Genomic DNA, 24,536 nt, shown 5'->3' with positions numbered 1-24,536 from the left:
TAGGTGGTGTTTTTGAATACTCATTATGAATCCCTGCAGTATTTGCTTGGCTTCAAGATGTCACTCTGAGGAACATACAGAAAAAAGTGGTTAAGATTCTAGGACAAGTCTGCTACAAAGTAGGCGATGTTGACTAACCTCTCTAATACTTTAAATGTTTCAAATCAAAGATCACTCAGTGGCAATGTCACCCAAAGCTGAGTGCTTGGTCAACAGTAAATCTGAAACTAATATTTTCAATAAGTAAAGATACATTTCTTCTAAAGGGTTTAAAAGAAGAATACACAAGAAAAATATATGTTAAAGTACAAATGAGATAAAATATGCCGTAATGACAAGATATCAAGTGAATAAAGACATATCAAATATTGTTGGAGGAATAACATAAATCTCTTCATCCCTCAGTTGTCTGTACCCCCTAAACCTTGAGCCTGAATTGCTTTGTTTTCATCACTTAAATGAAGATCATGTCCTTGGCAAAACCAGAGTGTGATCCAGCTGTTGGAGCTGATCTCAACCCAATATTTAAAGTAAGATGATTTATTTTGAAATATTTTTGAGAGATACACAATGAATCAGAGTTTTCACCGCCAGGTGGTGATGAGCTCAGCCCCTCTCTGCAACGAAACTCTTCTGCCAAAATATGCCAACAAATTGGTGGAAAAAAGAAAATATTCTTACCAAAATGCAGAGCATTGCAAACTATTCACAAATATGTTATAGTTGTACAGTTTAAAGCTGATTGACCAACAAAGATGATAAATTAACAATTAAAACATAAATTCATAAACATATACCTTAGCAACATTAAACTAGACGGCACTAAACAGATAAAGTAAAAGTGCCAAACTAAAAGCTGCCTTCCTCTGCTGGATTTCATACCGTACAAAAAGATTTATTTATAACCCTTGTCCAGCATCTATAAATGAAATAAACTGAATATGATGTAAGCCACATAATTCCCCCAAACAAATACCGTCTGATAAACTATATATTTTCTAGTGTTGTTCTAAATACTAAATTATGAATCTTTTGTGTTTTAGCTTTTCTTTAAATAAGCATTAGTTTGTCTCTGCCCCACTTCTGTTTTTTTAAGACAACTTTCTGCAACTGAAATGCAGCTCTGGAAAAAATAAATAAATATATTAAGCGACCACTGCATTTTTTTCTAAAATCAGCAAAAAAAATAAATTTGTGAGCGAGCTATTCCAGTGTCTGTTGAATTCCAACATAGAAATACCTCTTTCGACCATTATCCAACGGTTTTTGTGTTTGTTTGTCACTTTGTTTTTTTTATCTGGTTCACATTTGTTCGGGTTTGTTTTCTGTTACACCCAGCATTCCACATCTGGCTCATTGGTTTATCCTTGCTTTGTGATTCTTAGTTTTTTTCTATGGTCTGCTTTCTTTGTTCTGTTGTATCGCTTTTCATTTCTGTGGTATTTAGTCACTGTCCCTCAGCTCCTCACTTGAGATCTTCACCAAGCTACTAAGCATTATCCTGCTTGGTCACACCTGGCTCTCATGTTATTCAGTCATCTCCTCAGCCAGTTTTTTATCACCTTGTCAGATCCTTTCATTGTCCGTTCTCTGTTGTCTTCCATGCCAGCCTACCTGTAGATGAAAATCAAAGTTGAAATGTTAATTTAATTTAATCACATACTTACAAATAGTAAAATTGCAGAAACTCAAAATGTTGTTGTTGTTTCTTTTTTTTTTTTTTTCCAGAGCTGTTCTGTGATGTAATAAAGTATTTGGCCTCTTGGAGAGTTCTTTTTTTTTTGCTTTAGCTTTTTCAACTCACAAATGTTTTCAGATCAGTTAACTGTTTTTTTCAGAGAAGGAGAACTTTAATAAAAGCAAAATGCATTATTCAAACGATTTGATTTAATAAAGGAAAAAAGCAAACAAACCAACCTGGCCTTATGACAATGTATGTTGTCAGCTTTTATATGAGTGTTTGTTTCATATGTTAGGAATTTTCTATCTTGTTTAACTACTATTATTCCTCTCTGTTACAGATAGGGATCTTTTTTATAATTGGCTTACTTCTTACCTGCATCCAGCCGTTGCCAAGAGTTTCCTGGTTCAAGCAGTTCAAAACGATGTTTGCCTTTTCCTTCTTTGTCAGTATTCCTTGGAACTGGTTCTACCTGTACAAGGTGTAAAGAAGACCCTTCAGTTCTCCCTTTTTAGTTTTGCTTTTGTTCAGTATACAGAAATTTCGATTTCTTTTTATGTTTGATAGAAGGCCTATGCAAAGCACCAATACAAGTTCATGAAGTTGGAAAAAATATTTCCACATTGCATGGGACTAAAGGAAAGCAGCTTGATGGATAGTCTTAAAGGTAAGCCAGACAGAACTTAGCATGAACACAGTTTTTATTTACTGACTAAAAATCAATATCCGTTGTCCAAGTCGATGATTAAAATAGTTCTTTGACCAAGTCAGGGAAAAATATCTAAGTAAAAAAAAAATCCTTATTTACTCTGGGAAGCTTGTATTGTTTCTCCATCCCTCAGGCACCCTCCTTACACCCAGCTCTTCCTCAGTGCCTCATTGGGGGAAGTGTCTTCTGGTGTGAGAAATCATAAACGCTTCACCTGGTCAGCCGGTGACACACCACTCACGTCCTTACGCAGGGATTAACTCAAACCTTGAAAGTAGTCTCCATGCTTGGCATTCCCTTTTTTTTTTTTTTTACCTGCAAAGATCAAACAAAGTTTACTTGAGTAATTAAAACAAGATGGGAACCATCCAGGACTGTCCTGTTAAGACACTGACCTTCCTCTGTGTCAAAAGTGGCTAATTTTGTTTAATGTCAAGTTTTTAGAGCTGATGTTGGTATAGGCAGGTTTAATATGGCTAATTGGTGTAGAGTTACTTGGAACAGTGGAGAATTCACCATATGGTAAGAAAGGTGAGTATTTCCAAGAAGGATTTCCTGAGGCTCAGAAGGGCTGTGGTGTGGATTGTATTTTACAAGTAGGAGAGCAACTGTAAAAAGAACCATGAAACTAGACATGATCTTGGCCAAGTTTGTGCATTATTGAACAGTTCATCTACTGAGACACTGGTCCCTAAATCCGCATAGGATCAATTATGAATTGCATATGCAGCAGTAGCAATGGAAAAGCCAGTTAAGCAACAATAGCAGCACTTTCAGAGGAAGAAAATAAGAGTTGGAGCAGGGGTGCTCAAGTCCCAACACACCTGATCAAATGGCTCAGTTCCTTCCTCAGCAGTCATTCGGGTTTAGATAGACCTGGTAACGAGCCATTCATTGATTTGGGTTTGTTGGAGAAGGGATGCATCTAAAAGTTGCTAGATAGTAATGTAGCTCTCAAGGACTAGATGTGGGCATCACTGAGTTAGCGAAAACAAGAAAGATTGAACTTGTGTTACTTTGCACTAGGCCAGAATAACTGTGTCAAAAACCAATGTTTTCAGGTGTTCTGTAAATAGATCCCAAGAAAAATATAAGCAATCATTAAATGGCTTTTTTGCATTTTTTACCTATATTTTTATCTTATTATTTTATTTCTGCTGTTTTGGTTTACTATATTTACTTACAGGGGATTTGTAATTGAATGGTTCTTTTTCATTTGCTAAACTCAAAATATTGTAAAGCATTTATGCTTTTAATCTATATGGTCATTTCAAATTGTATTTTTTTATTTTCAGACTGGTACAGAAACACTTTTACTTTCCAAGATGACCCTTGTGAGGAATACCAAAAGCTCCTATCAATCGACCCCATCTTCGAGGTTTCTCCACTCAAGGTAAATCACTCTTACCGGTGAATTATTGCAAGTCTAATTCCATGTGGCATTTTGGAGTTGCTTGATCTAAAATTTGTTTTTTTTGGTGCTCAGTGTAATATTCAATGTCATGCCCACAAAAAGGCAGCACTTACAGTATCTATACAGTGTGTTATTAACCTAAGGTATGGTTAGAATGAGCTCAAAATGCATTTTCAATCAGGCATCCATTCACAATAAATGTTTATTATTAATTATTCATAAATATTATTAATATCCAACACTTGTTATATTATCATTTACTGTTGAAGATTTGGGATTCTCAGTGAACAGTTTAGGGCTGATCATATTCTGCACCAACAGTGACCACAAGGAGGTGCTGTATGAAGAAAGTACAAATGTTTCTCTCAAGGGATAAAGCCTTTCTGCAGTATCCATTCTTCCGATGGTGTCTGTTCCCCTCTTTCTATTTTTCTATGCTCTGCAATATTTTTGACTACATGTACATACATTTGAAACATAAATTATATGATTTTTGTTTTACATTTTTATAGTATGTAAAGACTAAAGAATGATATAATTGGTAAACAGAAAGTTGCATCTAATTAGATTTTTATTTGCTGGTGTAAGTTTTGTCGGTCAGTCATTATCTATGCCCATCTCCAGCAGTCTATGGGCGGGAGGCAGGGTACACCCTGGACAGGTCGCCAGTCCATCGCAGAACAACACACAAACGACCATGCACACAGTCATTCACACACCTAAGGGCAATTAGACAGAACATTGAACCTACCAGGCATGTCTTTGGACAGTGGGAGGAAGCCAGAGTACCCAGTGAGAACCCACGCATGCACGGGGAGAACATGCAAACTCCTTGCAGAAAGATCCACGGCCGGGAGTCGAACCCAGGACCTTCTTGCTGCAAGGCAACAGTGCTACCAACCAAGTAGTTGAGGAAAAGATTACAAATACTAGCTAATCTGTCATTGCCGCTAGATCAGAATGCCTAAAAAGAAAACCATCATGAAAGCATTTTGTATTTCCTTGGAGTCTAATTGGTTTATGCCACTGGAATACTGAAGTTGCTAGAAAGGTTTAATGAACATTGAAGTGGACACCGATGGGAAGTTCATAAAAGCATGGTTCAGAATTGGTATGGACCACTCTGGGGAGAGCTCCAATTAAATTGCATTATACCCTTTGGTTTTATTATAAGGTGAAAATAAATACTAAAACAAGTCAGAAAACAAATATGTATCTCTCTTGCTGCACATGGTTTTATCATTATATCCTTCTGTTGCTCTTCTTAGGTAGTTGTATATACCTTGGAAGCCTTCTTCACTGAGCCACTGAGGGCCTTTGGAGATGGAATAGGTGTTTTTTATCGAGCACTACTCAAAGATCTACCATTCATCCTCTGGATACCAGTCCTCATCATTGTCACATTGGGAATTGTGGTAAAGATACGTTATGACATTCACACGAACAAATAAATGTATCCATAGTATGTCTCTTTATTGGTATATGTGTTTCACTTTGTTTTTCATTCGCATGTTTTGGACTGACAGGCAGTTTTTTTTGGAGGAGTGCAAGCAGTTTTCCGTTGCTTTGTCAGAGGTTTCCTACCCTGGAGGGGAGGTGATTTGCCTGTAAATGCACAAGCAGCTATCCAACTCCAAGATGACAATGTCAGCTTAGAACAGAATGTCATTCATCAAAGACAACCCAACAGAACCAGGGAAGAGTAGAGAATCTAAGAAGTGCTGACCCTTCACAAAATGACAGGGTGACAGATGCTGAGGGGTGCCAGGGGAGCCCTGATGAGAAGAAGAATATCTCTGTTTCTGACTCTGAAGACCAGCAGGAGATCTGGAAGGAGGTCAAAAGAAAGAGTGTTGTGACAACAATACACCAACCAAAAGTAGATTATTTTCAAGTAAAGAATAAACAGATAAAAACAGAGAAGGAAGGTTTTCATGTTTCTGATTCTGATGATGAACCTTGCAGAGATGGTGCAGCACCCGCACCTCAGCCAATAGAAACGCAGCCTGCACAGACATGTACAAGTTAGTTTATTTTAATATTCATGAAGCTAGATCAAACTAAGATTTTGAGAGCATCTTTTAAGACTGTGATGAAGAATTTGTACATGACAATGTAAAAGGAAATTTTGAGATAACCATGCAAACATCTGTGAGTTTTCAATGTTATGTTTTGACAGCATGTGGAAAAATTGGAGCTGTTTTTGTAAATCTTTCTGTGCCTGATCCGGGACCTCAGCAGGAGAGGAGAGGTCCTCAGCATCACTGAAATTCACAGAGACTGAAAAAGCTTCTGCTCAGCAGACATGACCAGCTCCAGTAGATCAGACACTTGGACTTATAGCAAATTAGCAACATTTGTATTTACTATTATTTGTTGGTCCCAATTAACTTTAAAAGTATATTAAATGAGAATGATTAGATTTAAATTAAGCTAGGCTAACCCTGAGCAGTGCAGTTCACCGTCTGGTCTACAGCACAGTGGCTGTATTGAGAATATTAGGAAGAATTTGTTTCTATGTTGAACTGATTTAGTTCAGACTATTTTATTTTACTGTGTTTTTATTATATTTCTATTTTTACAACATGGTGTTGTAGATATATTTGGGAATAACCAAAAGCTTCCTGTTTTTATTTTAAGCATCTTGTTCCAGTTAAACATATATAAAAAATTTCAAATATTGGCATTCCATTTATTTCTGAAAGACAGTTTTTTATTACTATTATTATTATTATTATTTTTAGAAATAAATGTATTTTTAAAGTATACCAAGAGTGCTAGCAAGCTCTTTGGGGCTTCCACAACCATCACCCCGTTTTGTGTCATCTTATGACTCCACCAACACCCACCCACACACAATACATATATAAGACCTGCACAAGAATCACCTCTTTTTTGTTTTCTCTCAACTATTTTAAACAATCTTTTATCAGTGAGAAGTTTAATCCATCCTTACCAAAAAAAAAAAGGCCTCTCTTGGGTCAAATTAGAATCTGTGAAAACAAACAAACTTTATGGCATCATTAGCCAGTTGCTGTGCATGGCCATATATATATATTTGATACAATTAATTTACAATTAAAATTATCCTACATATTTTTCCCTTTTTTTTGTCAAGCACTCATCCTTTCCCATAGCCCATGCAGCCCTGGGTGGTGTGCCATTTCTTTTTTGGGTATAGGGGTCCTGGTTTTTTTCGTTCTTACAGAATAATCTGTTTAAAAAGCATTTTAAGGTTTTTTGTTTTTGTGAAATGGACTAGGTTTCTATATAGACCTGTGTGACGATATGATGTGTTGTGTCCAAGGACATCTTGACCTGAATCCAATGATCTATCACTTAATATTATTTTATTTTCATGTAAGCACAAGGCGTGGGAGACCAGGCAGGCCCGCTCAATGCCAAGTACTAGACAAGTAATGGACTTCCAACAAACCCTAGTTATGCATCTAGGAGTCTGTGTACCTATCATAGAAAATGTTAAAAACACCTCAAGTGCTGTCATATTTAGAGGTTTTCTTTTTTGACATTTGTATCTTTTGTGCTGTACAGCTGGTTCTGGCATGACACTTTCTGCTAAGACTAAAATAAAATGTTTCAGTGACAAGATAATGTTAAGTTGTCTGTATTCTGTATTTAGAGCATTTGACATATTTGGTGCATACATGTTGGCCTTTTGAGATAAAATAAAATCTAGAGAAATGCCAATCAACACCACTGGAATAACAAACACAGCAAAATATTTTTTTTACCTCCCCTTTTCTATTGAAAGTGAAAACAATGTAAATAGAGCTTGAAGTTGGTGAAAATAAAGATGAGAAATGGATTCCCAGAGATCCGTTTGTGCTTAAAGGTTTTTAAACCTAGAGGATCTAAAAACAAAGTATTGCTTTTTTTTTTTTTTTCCAAATTTAAGTTTGGGTTGATTTCGACATTTTAAAATACAAAAAGGTTATCTAGGTGTTTTAAAAAAAAAATAACATATTATATATTCTTCTGCTTGTCAAATAGTCTTAATATCATGCTTCATCCAAAACAACTATTTGCTATCACAGTAATGTAAAAACTTAAATTAAAAACTGTTTTGGTGCAAACATGTGGCTTTCAAAGACATCAAAACTAGACTGATAATTCAGTCAAAATGTTTCTATGAAAAATATTTCTTCATAGCAACGTAAAATTATTTCAATTCATTAATTTAGCACAAGAAAGGGGTTCTGTGGGTTCTACACAAACGAGCACCGGATCAAATTCAGATCCCATTCACATGTATCTTGGATGGCATGCAGCTGGATTTTAATTAAAAAAAAAATGTATTCTGCTCAGACCAATTTCACTGTAGTGAAATCCAGATACAAGTCAAAACAAGTCAGGTTCAGATTCATAATCTACAACCCACGTTTGTAAAAAGTAGAATCGATATCATTACAAAATACTAAACGTGAAAGGTTTAACCACATCACCAAAGAGTGCTCAAAGTTATTTGGATTTGTGAAAATATCCATTTCTCTGTATGACTTGTGATGACAGTTTCTCTATGCTGAGGATTTCACACTCTATACGGGGTGCTTTCTTTCAGCAAAGGTTAGGGCTGATTTTTAAGAAATCTGCTTTTATTTTGCTTTACAGCAAACCCACTTTATGTATGTGCTTGATAAATAGAACTTCCTCTAAAATAAATAAAAACCTTACAATAATATCATTTGTTTGGTCATTATTACGTACTGTTTTTATAACAAGCAAAAAAAAAAAAAAAACAACATTTATTTGTATAAAAAAACAAACTACTACACTTCTGACCTCAACGTTAGCAAAGTCTTCACTTTTTGGAGAGACTTAATGCAGTAGAAAATAATGCAGTAGTCGATATTTATTGTTGGACACAGTATGATCGAACTATAAATTTGACATCTTTGTGAAAGAAAAAATATTAAAGGTCACAACTATTACTGTGTGTGCTTTTTAAAACAATAGAGATTTTGTGGCATATATTATTTTGAATTATAAAATATCAGTAAAGATCCACGGGTAGTAAACATTTCATTGCAAAAAAGAAAAATTAATTAGGATAAACAGTCAAAAGACTGCAAATTTGGATGTGAACAGGTCTTTTTTGTTTCTTTTTTGCAAATTCTTCACGGTACATTAATCTATTTTGTGTTTTAATCATGATCATTGTTTTCTCTTTTTTCTGTGTTGATGTTTATGTTCCTTCTTTACAACTTCAAATGTTTTTAGCGGTTTCTTGTTATTTTGCTTCTTGTAGCGCTCCACAGTTGTCTGTCTGAACGCAAATTGAGCACCTGAGCACCGCCTGAAACTCGGTTGCTGATTGGCTGACTGGTCGCTATGTGGTCGCACAGAAAGCTTAGCTGCAGAGAGGTTTCTGCGTGTGAAGTGTCACAAACCCACTCGGATAAATGGTGCTTCTCACGGGGCTCCTCAATCATGGAGTTACTAGTTCAGTACCTGGACAGGAGCAACTCTTTTAGGTAAGAAGTCTTTAAAATTATATGAGGAAAAGTCCAATTTAAGAGTTAAAGTGTTTTCTCAAGGATTTATTGCGTTACTTTGATGAGTCTGTCGTTCAAACGCCTGTTTGGTTATACTGTCAAAGTGTATCGGCCCGCAACAGAAACCAAAATAATGTTTAAACATCACATTTCTTTTACGTCTAAAACTCGCTTGGAAAAACCTTCACAGAAACATGCAGTATGAAGAGATTTCCACTGTGGCTGCGGTTGACAAACTACTAGGAAAATATTGAAAGTAGGCCCCACACTGACTGAGTTACCTTGGACTTGAACCTTGAAAACACCATGAAAGCAGGCACTGTACTCAGTATGTAGTTTTCACACCCTTGCAAAACTACTAGTATTTAGGAAACATCTGCTTTCACACACTTTCACTTCTGCATTTTTGTCCAGAGATCTTTATTTAACTCAGTGAAATTGAGATAAAATTACTGATCTGAAGAACAAAACCCAACTTGTTCAAAATTGTTTGACTTTTATCTCTGGAATATGCAGCAGCACTACAGTTATACACAAGTAGCAGTTTGCCATGTGCTCCCACCTGATGTTGCTCTTGTTGTTGCAGCTCTGACATTACTCAAGATCTTATCAAGGAGGAGAGGCTGAGAGATGACCTGAGGTACTACTTCATGAGCCCCTGTGAGAAGTACAGGACCCGTCGACACATACCATGGAAAATGGGAGTTCAGATTCTGAAGATTGTCATGATCACTACACAAGTATGTGTAGTGGACATCCTGTATGTTAGGAATACTGGAACTCAAACTGTGATAGTAACCTTTAGGATCTGTAAATTCTAACAAACTCAAAGTTTATTTTGTTCTTCTTAGGAAAAAATGTAACTGAGAAATTTCTCTAAACTAAACCTATTTTTTTTCATTATGTTTCATTTAGTGGCCACTTTTTTTTTTTTGGTGCACTTGTTCAGTTTCTTGTTAAGACAAATGGGGGAACAGCCAATCAAATGGCAGCAGCTGACTGCAGAAAACTATAAGGGATGAACGCAACCTGCTGTAGTTCATACAACGCATCGGAGTGGGGGAGAAAGGGGATTTAAAGTGACTTTAAATGTGACCTAGTTGTTGTTGCCAGAAAAGCTGGTGTTTGGGATATAATCTCTCGATGCACAAAGTGTCAAACCTCTAACCCAAGGGTCTGCAACTCCAGTCCTCGAATGTCACCGTCCTGCAACAATTGGATGCATCCGCGCACCAAGTCACCTTCCTCCGATATTTGGATGCATCCCTGCTCCAACGCATCCTAAACAAAAAGCTGAATGGCCTCCTTGGCAGGTTCGCAAGTTTTGCAAGGGCCTGATTACTGCCATTCATTTGATTCAGATGTGTTAGTGCAGTGCAAAGTTGCAGGGCAGTGGCCCTTGAGGACTGGAGTTGGAGGCCCCTGCTCTAAGCTGATAAGCTGCAACAGTAGAGGATCTCATTGGGTGCCATCTCTGCCAGCCAATGATAGGAAACTAATTTGCAAAGGCTTGCCAAAGTTGGACAATAAAAAAAATTGTAAAAAGATGAGTCTTTGTGATAGTCAGAATGTCGTATAAACGACCTGAAAGTGTGCACCCATGCTGCCTTGCATCAATGGTTCCTGCTGGTGGCGGTTTTACATTGATTTTTTTTTTTTTTTGCATCGTTTAAATGCCACACCCTACACTGATCACATTCTTCCCTTCAAGACCACCCATTTTTTTTGATGACTACTTCCTGCAGGTTAGTGCACCATGTCACAAAACTCCAATCATCTCAAACTAGTATCTTGAACCTGACAATGGCTTCCCTGTACTCAAGTGGCCTCTAGAGTCAGCTGATCCGGTGGAAAACGAGATTAATTTACAAATCTGTTGTGACTGTCCTGTCGATATGGACCAAAATCTCAGAGGAATGTTTCCAACACCTTGTTTTAATCGATAACATGAAAACCAAGGCTGTTCTGAAAGCAGATAAATTGTCCAACTCAGTATTAAAAAGGTTTGTACTAAAGTGGCCAGATCTCAAATGTGAAACTACACTCTACACTCCTGCATAATGCTGGTAGCTTTTTTTTTTTTTTTTAAAGTGTCCACTTTCTTATATATTTCTTGCTAGCTCATCCTGTTTGGTCTCAACAACCAGCTGGTGGTTGCCTACAAGGAGGAAACCACCATGGCCCTGAAAAACCTTTTCCTGAAAGCCTACACTGGGGTGGATGAGGATGACTACAGTGTTGCTGTTTACACACAGCATGCCGTCTTCGACAGCCTGTTTTACGTCCTACATCAGGCAAGTCCAGAAATTAAAGCTGTAGGCACATTGTTAGTGTTCTGATGGTGATTGAGGCTGAGGAAGCACAATTTTAAGAAACTTGATGTAAAAGTGAAAAGGAAAAAAAAAAATCAACTGTGCTTTAGCTGTCCAGTTTGTAGAAAATGAGCCCCTAGTTTACATAAATTATCCCTGAGCTATTGAAATATTTTTATTATAATCTATCTATTTTTACTTTCGTTACAAACTGACAGAGCCCTGACCAGATGCCAGCACATACTAAATGCTACTACAGTGAAGAAATTGTATAATAACGGAGCTGCATGATAATTCCCTGAATACACTTTGTCATCTACATAAAAATAAACGCAACACTTTTCACGTGCTTCTTGTTCAAGAATGGGAAGTTCACAGCAACCGCCTTTTTCTCCTGGAAAATTGGATTTTTGATGGACACTAGTTAAACCTTTGGTGAATGGAAGATTACAGACATGTTCTCAAGAATGTGCTGCATGGCCAGCGGTTTATAAAGCAGCCAGCTGACTGAGTGAAATGTGGTGTGCTTGGAAACTGAACATCAGACAAACGACTAAACCACGGCTTTTACTTCTAATGACTATCACTTAGCAGGATGAATTGTTCAGGTCTACAAAGTACACATGTGGCATGTAAACTGAAGATTTTTATTTTTAACCATCTCCATTATAAAAAAGGTGTCCCTCGTGTGCTATTTTCTGAAGGAAAAAAGATCTTAAAATGCGGTTTGGTTTAAGTTTTTATACATATATTATAGCTTTATAATACACTAAATCACAATAGCCATCCTAATATCAATGTGTACACTATTGCAATCATAAAGTACTGCCAAAATGCAGTAATTGTTGGGTTATCATGTTGATAACCATGCATACAAATTCTGCAGGCCAATAATGGCCTGATGTTTGTTTTAGCAGCTAAGATGTTAAAGCTCACAAAGAATGCTGGAGATATTGTGATGAAGGAACCTAGAGGAGTCAGAAAAATACAGATATATCCATATTGTCTTTACAATATTCAGCTATAGTATAAGTACATTCTATTCCTGATATTTTGAAGCCCTTAAATAAATGTAATGATTTATAGTAAAGGTTTTGAAATGATTTAATCTCTGCATTGACTATGGCATGATGTTCAGTCTGTTGTGGGGGAGGGGGACGTAAGATTTTGTGTTTTATGAGACCTGTGATATTTACAGTACAGCCAGTTGGGCCGGCTCTCTGTGGGCCCAATCAGTTATGCAGAGGATGAAAATGGAAAGTTTCTGCCTCTCACCATCTGTAAAGCGTACTACAAAAGAGGCAGCCGGGAGCCTTCAGATGAGGCCTATGATATTGATGCCCACCTTGAAACAGGTAGTTTTTCTAGATTCAGTTCGAAATCTTGCATCCTAAATGTTTGATGATAAATAGTATTTTATACAGATGCATTGCAGCAATTCTTCTGTAACTGTTGCATTTTTTTATCTTTAAAGCATTAGAAGATCTTAGTTATTTATTTTTAATCTCTTCCTTATTTCAGTCTGTATGTCACATGATCCAAGGACTGCAAATATGTGGAAAACCCAGAATGCATCATTTTTTGATTTGGACTTTTACAGGTACGCAATGTCATATTTTCTTATTTTTTTTACATTAGAATTGCCAATGGAAATAACCTTTCCAACTTTTGATTTTAAGGCTTGTTGACATCAAAATAACTTTCCAGCTGAAGGGAATCAACCTGCAGACAGTCCGACACCGGGAGCTTCCTGACTGCTATTTGTTCCATGTTACGGTATACATTTCCTTTTGCCTTTTTAAAGATGAAAATGCCCTATTTGATCCAAAGTTCAACTGTACTATTGAATAACTTTTTTTCTCCTCTTAGATTACATTTGATAACCAGTGCCATAGTGGAAAGGTAAAGTTATTCCTGGACATAGATGCTGAAAGCAGTACATGCAAAGACTGGAAGATATCTGGAACAGGTAAGATATATTGGCCTAGTGTGGATGGAGTTTAATGTTTCTTGAATTGGCACTTTCTTAATCAAAATCATATTTTCATTTGTTTCTACACAATTAAACTAGTAATGTGTTGCACTCAAGCATTCTTCCTCTGAGTATAATCTCTAACAGACGTTTCCTTCTTGGAGTTATTACTGTTAGAAGGCGTTTTCTTAAAGACTCGTATCAGCAGTGAGTGTGAGGGAGTTGTGTAAGAGATAAGCACACACTGAGGTCCGTACTTTTTGTTGTCCTTTCAGCTCAGAAGAACACACACTATCTGCTGATGTTTGATGGCTTCGTCATTCTGGTTTGCATAACATCAGCTGTGTTATGCACACGCTCCATCATACTGGCTGTCAGGTTACTCCAGGTCAGCTGTACTAACAAAGAATAATATAGAAATTGTTTTTGGTTTTTGCTGACACTTGATTTTAAATAGTGTGTGGGGGGGTGAGAAAGGCTTTCTTTCTAAACAAAACAATGTTGAAATACAAATGCAAAAACTTAAATGATCAAATTTAACCAGTCAATGAATTTGGGATTTACCGTTTTATATTCACTAATCAAAGTTTTCAGTGATTTTTTATTTATTTATTTTTTTGTTAGAAATAAAATTTAAATTGCTGTCTTTTATTTATTTATTTTCCTCCCCAAGAGATTCTCGCAATTCTTTCAAGAGAACTTCAATCATAAAGTGTGTGCAGAGGACCAGAGCGAGTTCCTGAATGGCTGGTATGTTATGGTCATCGTCAGCGACCTGCTGGCAATAATTGGCTCCATACTGAAGATGGAAATTCAAGCAAAGGTAAGTTTGATAATGCATTGTGTCTTTGATGTGACTTCATTTCTGTCTGTTAATTGGTTTGAGACAGCTAGCTATTAAGCTCATGTCAGAAATAGATGAAGTCTACCTGTCTCAGTGTGTGCTCTGACCTAACGACAACAGTAACTGATGCATCATCGCGTCTCCTCCAGCTCTTAAAGCATTTGTCATAAACTGCTCACTTAAATCAAGACAACTGTTTTTTTGAAGAGCTGTAAAAAGTCTACAGCAAAAAGCTACTCCTATGGAGTAGAAACTGTTACGATGTAAATTTATCTATATATTAATTTAAGCACAATAGTTCACACACTATCTGGTGTTTATTTTTAATTTTATTCTATTCTGGAAAAAACCTTGATCAGTTACCAAAATCAAAGCATACCTATGTTTAAAAAAAAAAAAAAAAAAAAAAAAAAGAAATCATACCATTCCTGCAGTTTGAAGTCTTTTTAAATTAAACAAAATAGTACTTAGGTGACTTTTTCTTATCTGTACAGAGTATTGAGTAAGGCAGCGTTGCCCCTCCCCCAACTGTTGTGCACTTGTTGGTCAGCAGGCTGAAAGAAGGCTCTTAAACCTTTTCTTGCTTGCCATTAAAACAGCTGTTTGAAAATATTTCTGGTCGCAGAAAGTGTGGATAATCCAGCTGTGTAAATGTAATAACTGCAACCCATCGCTCTAATACAGTCACACTGTTTTTTCAAACTACAATTGGCAAACTATTGTAGATGTTTTGCAGCAATTAATGTCATATATCAAATCAATGTAAAAAAAAAATGCAATTTTATACGCACATTAAAAATGCTGAAGCTGTGTACTCTCTCTCTCTATTTTTTTTATATATTGTTTTGTGTTCTTTAGCTTTGTGTGTTTGAGGTAGAAATCTGACCTCAAACTCATTTACACAGCATGTTCAGATCTAGCAAACTACTAACCTCATCAAATATGTATTGGATTTATTAGTTTTATTTGAAAAAATGTTGTGATTTGTTTAGGAAGAAATTCATTTATTAATTAAACAAATTTGTCAGATACCAATAATATAACTTTAAGAATGTATAAATTACTTAGGACTACGGTAGTAACTTATAATCCTAAATTTTTTTTATACACTTCACCGTACAATATACTGTACAGGTCCTTCTCAAAATATTAGCATATTGTGATAAAGTTCATTATTTTCCATAATGTCATGATGAAAATTTAACATTCATATATTTTACATTCATTGCACACTAACTGAAATATTTCAGGTCTTTTATTGTCTTAATACGGATGATTTTGGCATACAGCTCATGAAAACCCAAAATTCCTATCTCACAAAATTAGCATATCATTAAAAGGGTCTCTAAACGAGCTATGAACCTAATCATCTGAATCAACAAGTTAACTCTAAACACCTGCAAAAGATTCCTGAGGCCTTTAAAACTCCCAGCCTGGTTCATCACTCAAAACACCAATCATGGGTAAGACTGCCGACCTGACTGCTGTCCAGAAGGCCACTATTGACACCCTCAAGCAAGAGGGTAAGACACAGAAAGAAATTTCTGAACGAATAGGCTGTTCCCAGAGTGCTGTATCAAGGCACCTCAGTGGGAAGTCTGTGGGAAGGAAAAAGTGTGGCAGAAAACGCTGCACAACGAGAAGAGGTGACCGGACCCTGAGGAAGATTGTGGAGAAGGGCCGATTCCAGACCTTGGGGGACCTGCGGAAGCAGTGGACTGAGTCTGGAGTAGAAACACCCAGAGCCACCGTGCACAGGTGCACGGGCGTGTGCAGGAAATGGGCTACAGGTGCCGCATTCCCCAGGTCAAGCTACTTTTGAAGCAGAAACAGCGGCAGAAGCGCCTGACCTGGGCCACAGAGAAGCAGCACTGGACTGTTGCTCAGTGGTCCAAAGTACTTTTTTCAGATGAAAGCAAATTCTGCATGTCATTCGGAAATCAAGGTGCCAGAGTCTGGAGGAAGACTGGGGAGAAGGAAATGCCAAAATGCCAGAAGTCCAGTGTCAAGTACCCACAGTCAGTGATGGTCTGGGGTGCTGTGTCAGCTGCTGGTGTTGGTCCACTGTGTTTTATCAAGGGCAGGGTCAATGCAGCTAGCTATCAGGACATTTTGGAGCACTTCATGCTTCCATCTGCTGAAAAGCTTTATGGAGATGAAGATTTCATTTTTCAGCACGACCTGCACCTGCTCACAGTGCCAAAACCACTGGTAAATGGTTTACTGACCATGGTATCACTGTGCTCAATTGGCCTACCAACTCTCCTGACCTTAACCCCATAGAGAATCTGTGGGATATTGTGAAGAGAACGTTGAGAGACTCAAGACCCAACACTCTGGATGAGCTAAAGGCCGCTATCGAAGCATCCTGGGCCTCCATAAGACCTCAGCAGTGCCACAGGCTGATTGCCTCCATGCCACGCCGCATTGAAGCAGTCATTTCTGCCAAAGGATTCCCGACCAAGTATTGAGTGCATAACTGTACATGATTAATTGAAGGTTGACGTTTTTTGTATTAAAAACACTTTTCTTTTATTGGTCGGATGAAATATGCTAATTTTGTGAGATAGGAATTTTGGGTTTTCATGAGCTGTATGCCAAAATCATCCGTATTAAGACAATAAAAGACCTGAAATATTTCAGTTAGTGTGCAATGAATCTAAAATATATGAATGTTAAATTTTCATCTTGACATTATGGAAAATAATTAGCTTTATCACAATATGCTAATATTTTGAGAAGGACCTGTACATGGAACTGTGTTATTATACCTGCAAGCAATAATATATAAAATAAAACGAAAGCGCGGTGATCTTTTGTCGTAGTTGCCCCCTGCAGGGGATTAGAAGCAATGCAGGTTAAATAATTTTTTTTTTTTTTCTCATCTGGAAACTATGGAGATTTTTATTTATGTGAATTCTGTGCAGTTTAGCTAATACAGATGTATAGTGATGGTTTTATACATATCTGTGGTTTCACCCCTTAGAATTATATAAGCAGCTTCAGGACAAAAACCTACATATAAAATCAAAGTTAACTTGGGTGTGAAATTACAGCATGTAGATAAACAGGCTGAATGGCAAAAAGTCATTTATTAATGCCGAATGTTTTGTGTAAATTTGTAGGCATTGGCTTTTAAAAACGATAAATTATCTTGTGTAATCCGTATATTTGTTTTTTGTTTTAGCATTTTTGAGTATATTGTGTGGTGATTTCACTCTTAAAATACAGTTGAAGTCACACCTATGTATTAACTTGAGGAATAAGTCGTTTTTTTTTAAGATCAACTCAGGTTTTTTAGCAAACAAGAACTCCTGGTTTGTTCATGTTTCCCAATGCTGCCATCAAATTCTTATTTTCTCTCTATTTTCTGTGTCTCATGCAGAGTCTTACAAGTTATGATGTGTGCAGCATCTTTCTGGGCACCTCTACATTACTGGTATGGGTCGGGGTCATTAGGTACCTGGGATACTTCCAGAAATATAATGTGAGTTCAGAAAAAAAAATTTATTTGGCACCTCAGTATAGAAACTCACTTACAAAAGAGATTTTCTGTGTGTGCTCAGTGTTTGACAAATATTTATCTAGAGAAGCTGTTGATATTTAGTTACTCTTTAGAAACATATACTTTAAAACAATCAAAGATGCCATTGTGATCATTTAATGTTTTTACTTCATGATTAAAAATAACTTTACTATTTATGTGTTTAGGTCCTTATTTTAACCATGAAAGCCGCCTTCCCTAAAGTTCTTCGTTTCTGTTGCTGTGCTGGCATGATCTACCTCGGTTACACATTCTGTGGGTGGATTGTACTGGGACCGTACCATGAAAAGGTAACTATATGACGGGTTTTTATGGAAGCCACGCAGACATGAGTGCTCCAGTGTTTGACTGAGACCCTGCACTGAGTCATACTGTGAGATATGAGGAGTAACTCACCACAGAGGAACTGTAAGGTCTCTGTTTTTAGGTGACTAATGTTGTTTGTTCATGCAGAACCGCTGAGGTCACATGTGTGTGGTTGAACACAGGAAATCCAGATGTCTGAAATGTTTTTTCCTTACAAATTTCCTTTTTTATTTATCTTTTTTAATGCAGTTTTACAAGAGTGCATAAACTATTAACATCAGCAATTGGGGCAAAAAATATGGAACTTGAAAACTATATCTTGCAATACTTGAACATTTTTGCTTTCCAGATGTTCCTTATTTCCTTACCTAACAGATTAAAAAGTCAGAAAATAAGGGCTTTTTAGGTTGGTTTATATTTGCCACTTTAATGAAGTTCAGTAAACAGACATTTGATCATTCTGGGTTTTTGAGTTGCTAAAAGAAGCCAGAGATAAATGTACCCCAATCCAGAAATAAAGGAAAACCAAACTGTTTTACTGCTTTTTTTTGTCTCTGTACTTCAATCAGGTTTTTACACCAAACCAGTGATTGAAATGCTTATTTGTTTTAGATTTTTTTTTTATCAGATATTGTGCTTCAAAGAATCTGTGGTCTTATGTAGTGTAGATTTGAAAAATTGAAGAATTGCAGAATATGAAATGGAGCTGATCTCAGTCAGTCCAGAGGTCTGGGGTGAAATATTCCTTTACCATATTGTTAACCTGGAATCAAACTTCAGCATTTTGGTTTTTCTTGATTTAATCAATTTTATGTAAATATTTTGTACCCAAATGTCCAGAATGTCATTAACTGGTGAAAAAGTTGAATATATCTGATATATTTACTTTTGTTAATTCTGAATATTATGGCTTGCAGCCAAAATTCTGTTTCTCTGCAAAATGGGTGTCAAACTGAAATGCACACTGTGGGCCAAAATTAAAAACTTGGTCAGTCATTGACCAGGCTGGATGTTTATTGAAAAGAAATGTCTACAACTGAAGTTTTTCCTTCAGACATTGCCTAAAAGCTTTTCATGTGGGGAAAAAAGCAAAGCTTAATGCTAAAGCACATGCAAAATCATTTGATAAGTGAGTTCATATTCAGGAGGTTTATCATTTTGTTTCTGCCATAACAAGACAGCATTAAAGTTTAATTTCCTTATAATGATGGGCGCTTGTTAATGATTAATCTTTCACTGCAAGCTGGGTGTAGGTGCTGCATGATTCATATGTGGGAAAACTGAAAGAAAAATCTTTAGTTTTATGGGGACTGAATTTCAGGTGGCTGTGAGAATACAGTGTTACCACTAGGTGTCAGTGTGTATTTTTACCTGATTATTCCCCTTTCCTCAGGGACTGTTCCCATCTGTGGGGTACAGGTGTTGGTCTGAAGTCAAACCATATTTACAGAGCTGTACACATATTCTATTGAAATTATACCAATTTGTTCAGGGAAATGTGTGATCACTTGATCCAGGGATGTTTGTTTGAATGAAAGCACTTTAGCTTTTATATCGATTTTATCCATGAAATTATAAACTCCACAAATCGGAAATCCACTTTAAGACTGGGAATCACATTTAAAATCTGCACTCTGCAGGCAACAGTTAAAGAAACCAATAAATGTATGCAGAAAGCCAGTAAAGGACACTTAAAGCCATCAAACGTTAGCCACCATTTAATTATTCAACAACATCATTAAAGGCATACACATGGTCCTGGCCAGAGGGAACTCCCTTGACAGCAAGTGGCATCAGGAAGCAGAGTGTTTAACTATTCTTCTTTGTTAAGATAAATTATTTACGGAAGTCTGACCACAAGTGGGAGTCGAAACAAGCCGTGTCTCGCAGAGGAAAGGTTGTTCAGACAGCGCCGCATCAGCAGCTCCACTTCAGCTCATCTACAGCAAATAAAAGTTGTTGATTATCTTCAGCTGCTCAGTCATAAATCTTTTATAGCAAACATTTGGGCAGTGGCACAATCTTTTTTTTTTTTTTTCCCAACTTGTATAATAAACTGGAAAGTTTTGCAGTTTAACGATTTAGTGTTTTTTTTTTTTTTTGGAAGGAAAACGAGTAATCCAAAATGCACTGCACAGCCAAAACAAAAGAAATTTGAAGCTCTCTTTGTCCATTGACACCTGAACACCTCCAAAAGGCAGTTTTTAATATTTTAAAGCTATGTGTTCCAACTTGTCTTCTTTTGGACTAGACATTTCTCAAAATGGTGGGGAAACTTGAATTGATACATACCTCCCTTTTTTTTTTTGCCAAAAGTAACAGAATTTGCTTCCCTATATTTCAAGGGATAACTATATAGCAATTAAATATTTATGTATTTAGTTAACCTGTTAAATACTTCAAGCAGTAAAACACTGATAATGCATTTATACAAATTATTAAACAAGTTATCAAAATATGAATCATTTTCTGGTTTCTCACTGACACCTATGTATCTTTTTTAATGTTTGGTAGAAACGGTTTAACCCCAGTGCACACGAGCAAAAAGCTTTAGGGGATTGTCACACATCCAGTTTGCTCTCCTCAGTAGATGAATATCGATACTCGGTCGGGATATTTACTGAGTTTAATGGGGAAGTTCCCTGTCAAGTCCTGTTAGCCCTTCCAGGAACCTCTGTGTATTTACTGAAAGAATAAACAGAGGATGTCCTAAAACTCCACTTTCCATACATCTCCAAGTATCGGGCCTTGGATCCATTGAAATACGGAGGGATGTTGTTTTTAGATGCTTTCGCTCTCTTTCGGATCAGTGCTTTTTACATTATGTCCATGTCTCTTTCAAATTTTCCGTTTCCACTTCTACACTTTAGGTTCTTCATGTATAGAAGTTGCCCATTTTTTCTGTATACAAGTTTTTAAATGCCAAAGTATAACATGGTGTTTAACAATTTCATCACCAATTATTTATTAGAATAACTGGTATTTTATCTCTATTTTGGTTTTTTACAATCAGCTTTTATCATCTTAACTGATTTCTCACCTCTTTCTCTTTAGTTTGAGGGCCTGAGTCGGGTTGCAGAGTGCCTGTTCTCCCTGCTGAACGGTGACGACATGTTTACCACCTTCGCTCAGCTGAAGGACAAAAATACCCTGGTGTGGCTCTTCAGTCGGGCTTACCTCTACTCCTTCATCTCCCTGTTCATCTACATGGTGCTGTCCCTTTTCATCGCCCTCATCACCGACTCCTATGAAACCATCAAGGTACACCTTTGTCCAAGGGAAAAACTGTAGCACTCTTGACACTTAGATGTACAGTGCCTTGCTAAAGTATTCACACCCCTTGCACTTTCCACATTTGGTCATGTTCCCACAAACTTTAACATTTTATTGATATTTTATGTGATAGACCAACACACGTAGAGCATAACTGGGAGAGAAATAGGGTTTTCAACATTATACACAAAAACGTCAGACATTAGCATTCAGCTACTTTGAATCAATACTTTGCAGGACCAATACAGCTGCAAGTGTTTTTGGGAGGTGTCTCTACAAGCTTCATACATCTAGAGACGTTCTTTTAGTTTTTCCCTCTCATTCTTATTTGTAAAGTAGTTTAAACTTAGACTGGAAGTAGACCATCTGTTAGGATCAATTGTCAGGTCATACTGCAAATTCTTCATTAGATGTAGGTGTAACCTTTTGACTAGGACACATAAATATGCTTTGATCCAAACCATGCCATTGTAGCTTATTCAGGATTGTTGTCCTGCTGGAACGTGAACCCATCCCAAGTTGGGGGTGAGCCTTTTAATAGCTTTTCCTTCAGTGTTGCCTTGTATTTGGCCTCATGTTCCCCTATCTCTGACCAACATTCCTGCCCCTGCTGAAGGAAAGCAACCCCGAGGCCTGATGGGATGGTGTGGATAGTAATACTCTTGCAAGGCTCCACACAAAATATCCACTTAATGTAATATTTTGATGCCCACGCAATGTGACACCTGTATACCCTTTTGTGGGAAGTGGATGATTTGACATGCTTCTGTCTTGATACCTTTTTTTAAGTCATCTGTCTTGCAAGCTGTTGCAGAGGATTGATTTCCAGTGGCTGAATCTGATAGTGATTGTTTCAAACATAATATAAATATCTTCCACTCCAGTCTCGGTGCTTATTAAAAAAATCATTTGAAAAAGATAAATTACTTATTGTGCGTGCAGATGTTGGTAGTTTGCCATATTACCATAACTATATATTTGTATCATTGGTACATTTGATATTTTGTTCTAGCTGTCAATTATTTGCTTGTTTCGTGTCATTTGATTTCCTGGTTGTCTAATTTTGTGAAAAAGCACTTTAAATTATGTAATTGTTTCTAAAATGCTGTGATAAAATAAAGGACTGAACAAGATTATCTTCAGGTTTAATGGTTTTGATTAAAGGCATTTTTGTCTTTAAATACATTTTCCATCTAACTGAAATGATCTAGCAGACTCACCTTTAACCTTCTCTTGTTGAGTTTGTGTGCATTGCTATAAAACATAAGTCCAGAGACCTTTTTTTTATTTTAGTGTTTTGTTTTTTTTGTGCCATGTTTATTATCTGAAGATATTTTTTCCAGATATGGGTAATTACAAAGAAGATTCTCTCAAACCTCATCTGAATGGTGCTGCTTCTCTAACTTTGAATATTATGTTTTGTCTGTTTTTGTCTGCAGAACTACCAGAGTGATGGGTTTCCGCTGACTGATTTACAGAAATTCCTTCTGGGGCATAAAGATTTTCCTCTGCTAGAACAAAATGGGCAGACAGAAGTTGAGCTTAGCAACTCTGTATGCCGCTACTGCTGCTGCCAGCGCTATGACAGCGATGCTAAGGCGCTTGCCTAATATTCCAGCCTTGTTCAAACCTTTTGTTAGCAAAAATCACATCTGCCTTCTAGCATGAATGTAACATGAGATTTGTTGTGAATTCTATGTGTACTGAAGATTAATAGTTGGTTCTGAATTTTATAACTATGGTGCCTCTTTCACTCTGCTCAGTCCTCTTGGGTTTTCCTCTATTAATGGTAACGATGTCTGTTTCATTTGCCAAGATGGTCAGTTGTATGCAAGTTGAGATGCAATGTCGACATCTTGAGTTGAGCCTTATCAGTCTCTGAAAACAAAGGAAATTGATTGCTTGACAGTTGGAGCAATAAACTGAAAGAAAAATCCCTTTTCCTGATCTCCTTTTACTGCAAACTCCCATCAGTCTTATCTATGTTGGCATATTTATATCAGATAGAATTAGTGATGTTTTCCTAAGAGAATTTGTACTAATTATGAAAATATTTACCTTCTTCCATCTGAAAGCTATTCAGAGCTTGGGTCAAAGATTGACGGCACATCCAACTTCACACGGTTTTAGTAACCAATTTAAAAGATGCTGGGATTATTTTTTTTTGCCCTGGATTTGCCTTTTATTAAACCCCTGCAGCAACACCTTCATTAAATGCTTGTACAGTACTTCGTGTGTGATTCATTTAATGAAATGCAGATTAACATTTTATTACCTCAACCTTTATTACATTTTATGTCCATAGCAACCATTTTGGGTTTTCAGGACTTCAAGACTGAGAAGCGCCTCCCAACTTTTCATTAAAAAAACACAAACTGCAACCTTGCCTGAAATATTAATCAGTTTAAGATTTCTGCAGACAAACTAAATGCATACCTAACATTTAAGTTACAAATTGTGCAATCTATTCTGTCATACAATAATAATGAGCTTGAGTGGGTTTTGGTTTTCAGTAGGGTTTCAAGAAGCGGATCTTGGAGGAGTGAGGGCTGGATGGGTTAAATGCATTACTCTGCCTAAAACTGGCTGCTGCTAAAGGATATGTAAACCAGTGCTTTGAAATGGTTTGTTTATTCATCTCTGTGTTATTTCAAAGCAACAGACATTTTGTGAGGAAATTGTATTGTCAAGTGGAAAAAGCACCAAAGCATCTTTTTACTTTTGCTGACCAAACACAAAGGAAAAATCGCTTAATACAGTGATTTAAAGGTGCAATTTCTGGAGAGTTGCAGCTTTTTATTTAAGGGTCATCAGACCTAAACCCTTTCCTGATTGATCTACTCTACTGTCCCAAAGTGACATTGTAAACTAGTTTCATGGTCCTGACTTTATAAGATTACCATTTTTTAAAACTGATTTTAACTATTCTCATTTGTTTTTTGTCAAACTTTGTTCTGTCTATACCAGC

The 24,536-nt window shown here is 36.7% G+C and overlaps 2 protein-coding genes across 2 annotated transcripts; both read left to right on the top strand.

Annotated features, from left to right (window-relative positions):
* Positions 1-503: 503 nt before the first annotated feature.
* LOC124874480 (chloride channel CLIC-like protein 1) lies at positions 504-6,236 on the top strand. The gene is made up of 6 exons (XM_047375846.1): positions 504-530; positions 2,022-2,162; positions 2,249-2,348; positions 3,686-3,783; positions 5,073-5,219; positions 5,331-6,236. The coding sequence occupies exons 2-6, from the start codon at positions 2,106-2,108 to the stop codon at positions 5,508-5,510; spliced, it is 582 nt and encodes a 193-aa protein (XP_047231802.1). The 5' UTR covers positions 504-530; positions 2,022-2,105; the 3' UTR covers positions 5,511-6,236.
* A 2,877-nt stretch (positions 6,237-9,113) lies between these two features.
* On the top strand, positions 9,114-23,796 carry mcoln2 (mucolipin TRP cation channel 2). Its single transcript, XM_047375845.1, has 13 exons — positions 9,114-9,296; positions 9,904-10,057; positions 11,438-11,611; positions 12,828-12,984; positions 13,151-13,229; positions 13,309-13,405; positions 13,499-13,598; positions 13,877-13,989; positions 14,275-14,424; positions 17,831-17,932; positions 18,157-18,279; positions 21,350-21,556; positions 23,008-23,796. Exons 1-13 carry the CDS (start codon positions 9,154-9,156, stop codon positions 23,176-23,178), a joined length of 1,770 nt encoding a protein of 589 aa, XP_047231801.1. The 5' UTR covers positions 9,114-9,153; the 3' UTR covers positions 23,179-23,796.
* The last annotated feature ends 740 nt before the right edge of the window (positions 23,797-24,536 follow it).

Source organism: Girardinichthys multiradiatus, chromosome 9 (assembly GCF_021462225.1).
Source record: "Girardinichthys multiradiatus isolate DD_20200921_A chromosome 9, DD_fGirMul_XY1, whole genome shotgun sequence".
Classification (NCBI taxonomy): Eukaryota; Metazoa; Chordata; class Actinopteri; order Cyprinodontiformes; family Goodeidae; genus Girardinichthys; species Girardinichthys multiradiatus.
The sequence above is the reverse complement of the archived record's forward strand: the minus strand, read 5'-3'. Positions and strand labels throughout refer to the sequence as shown.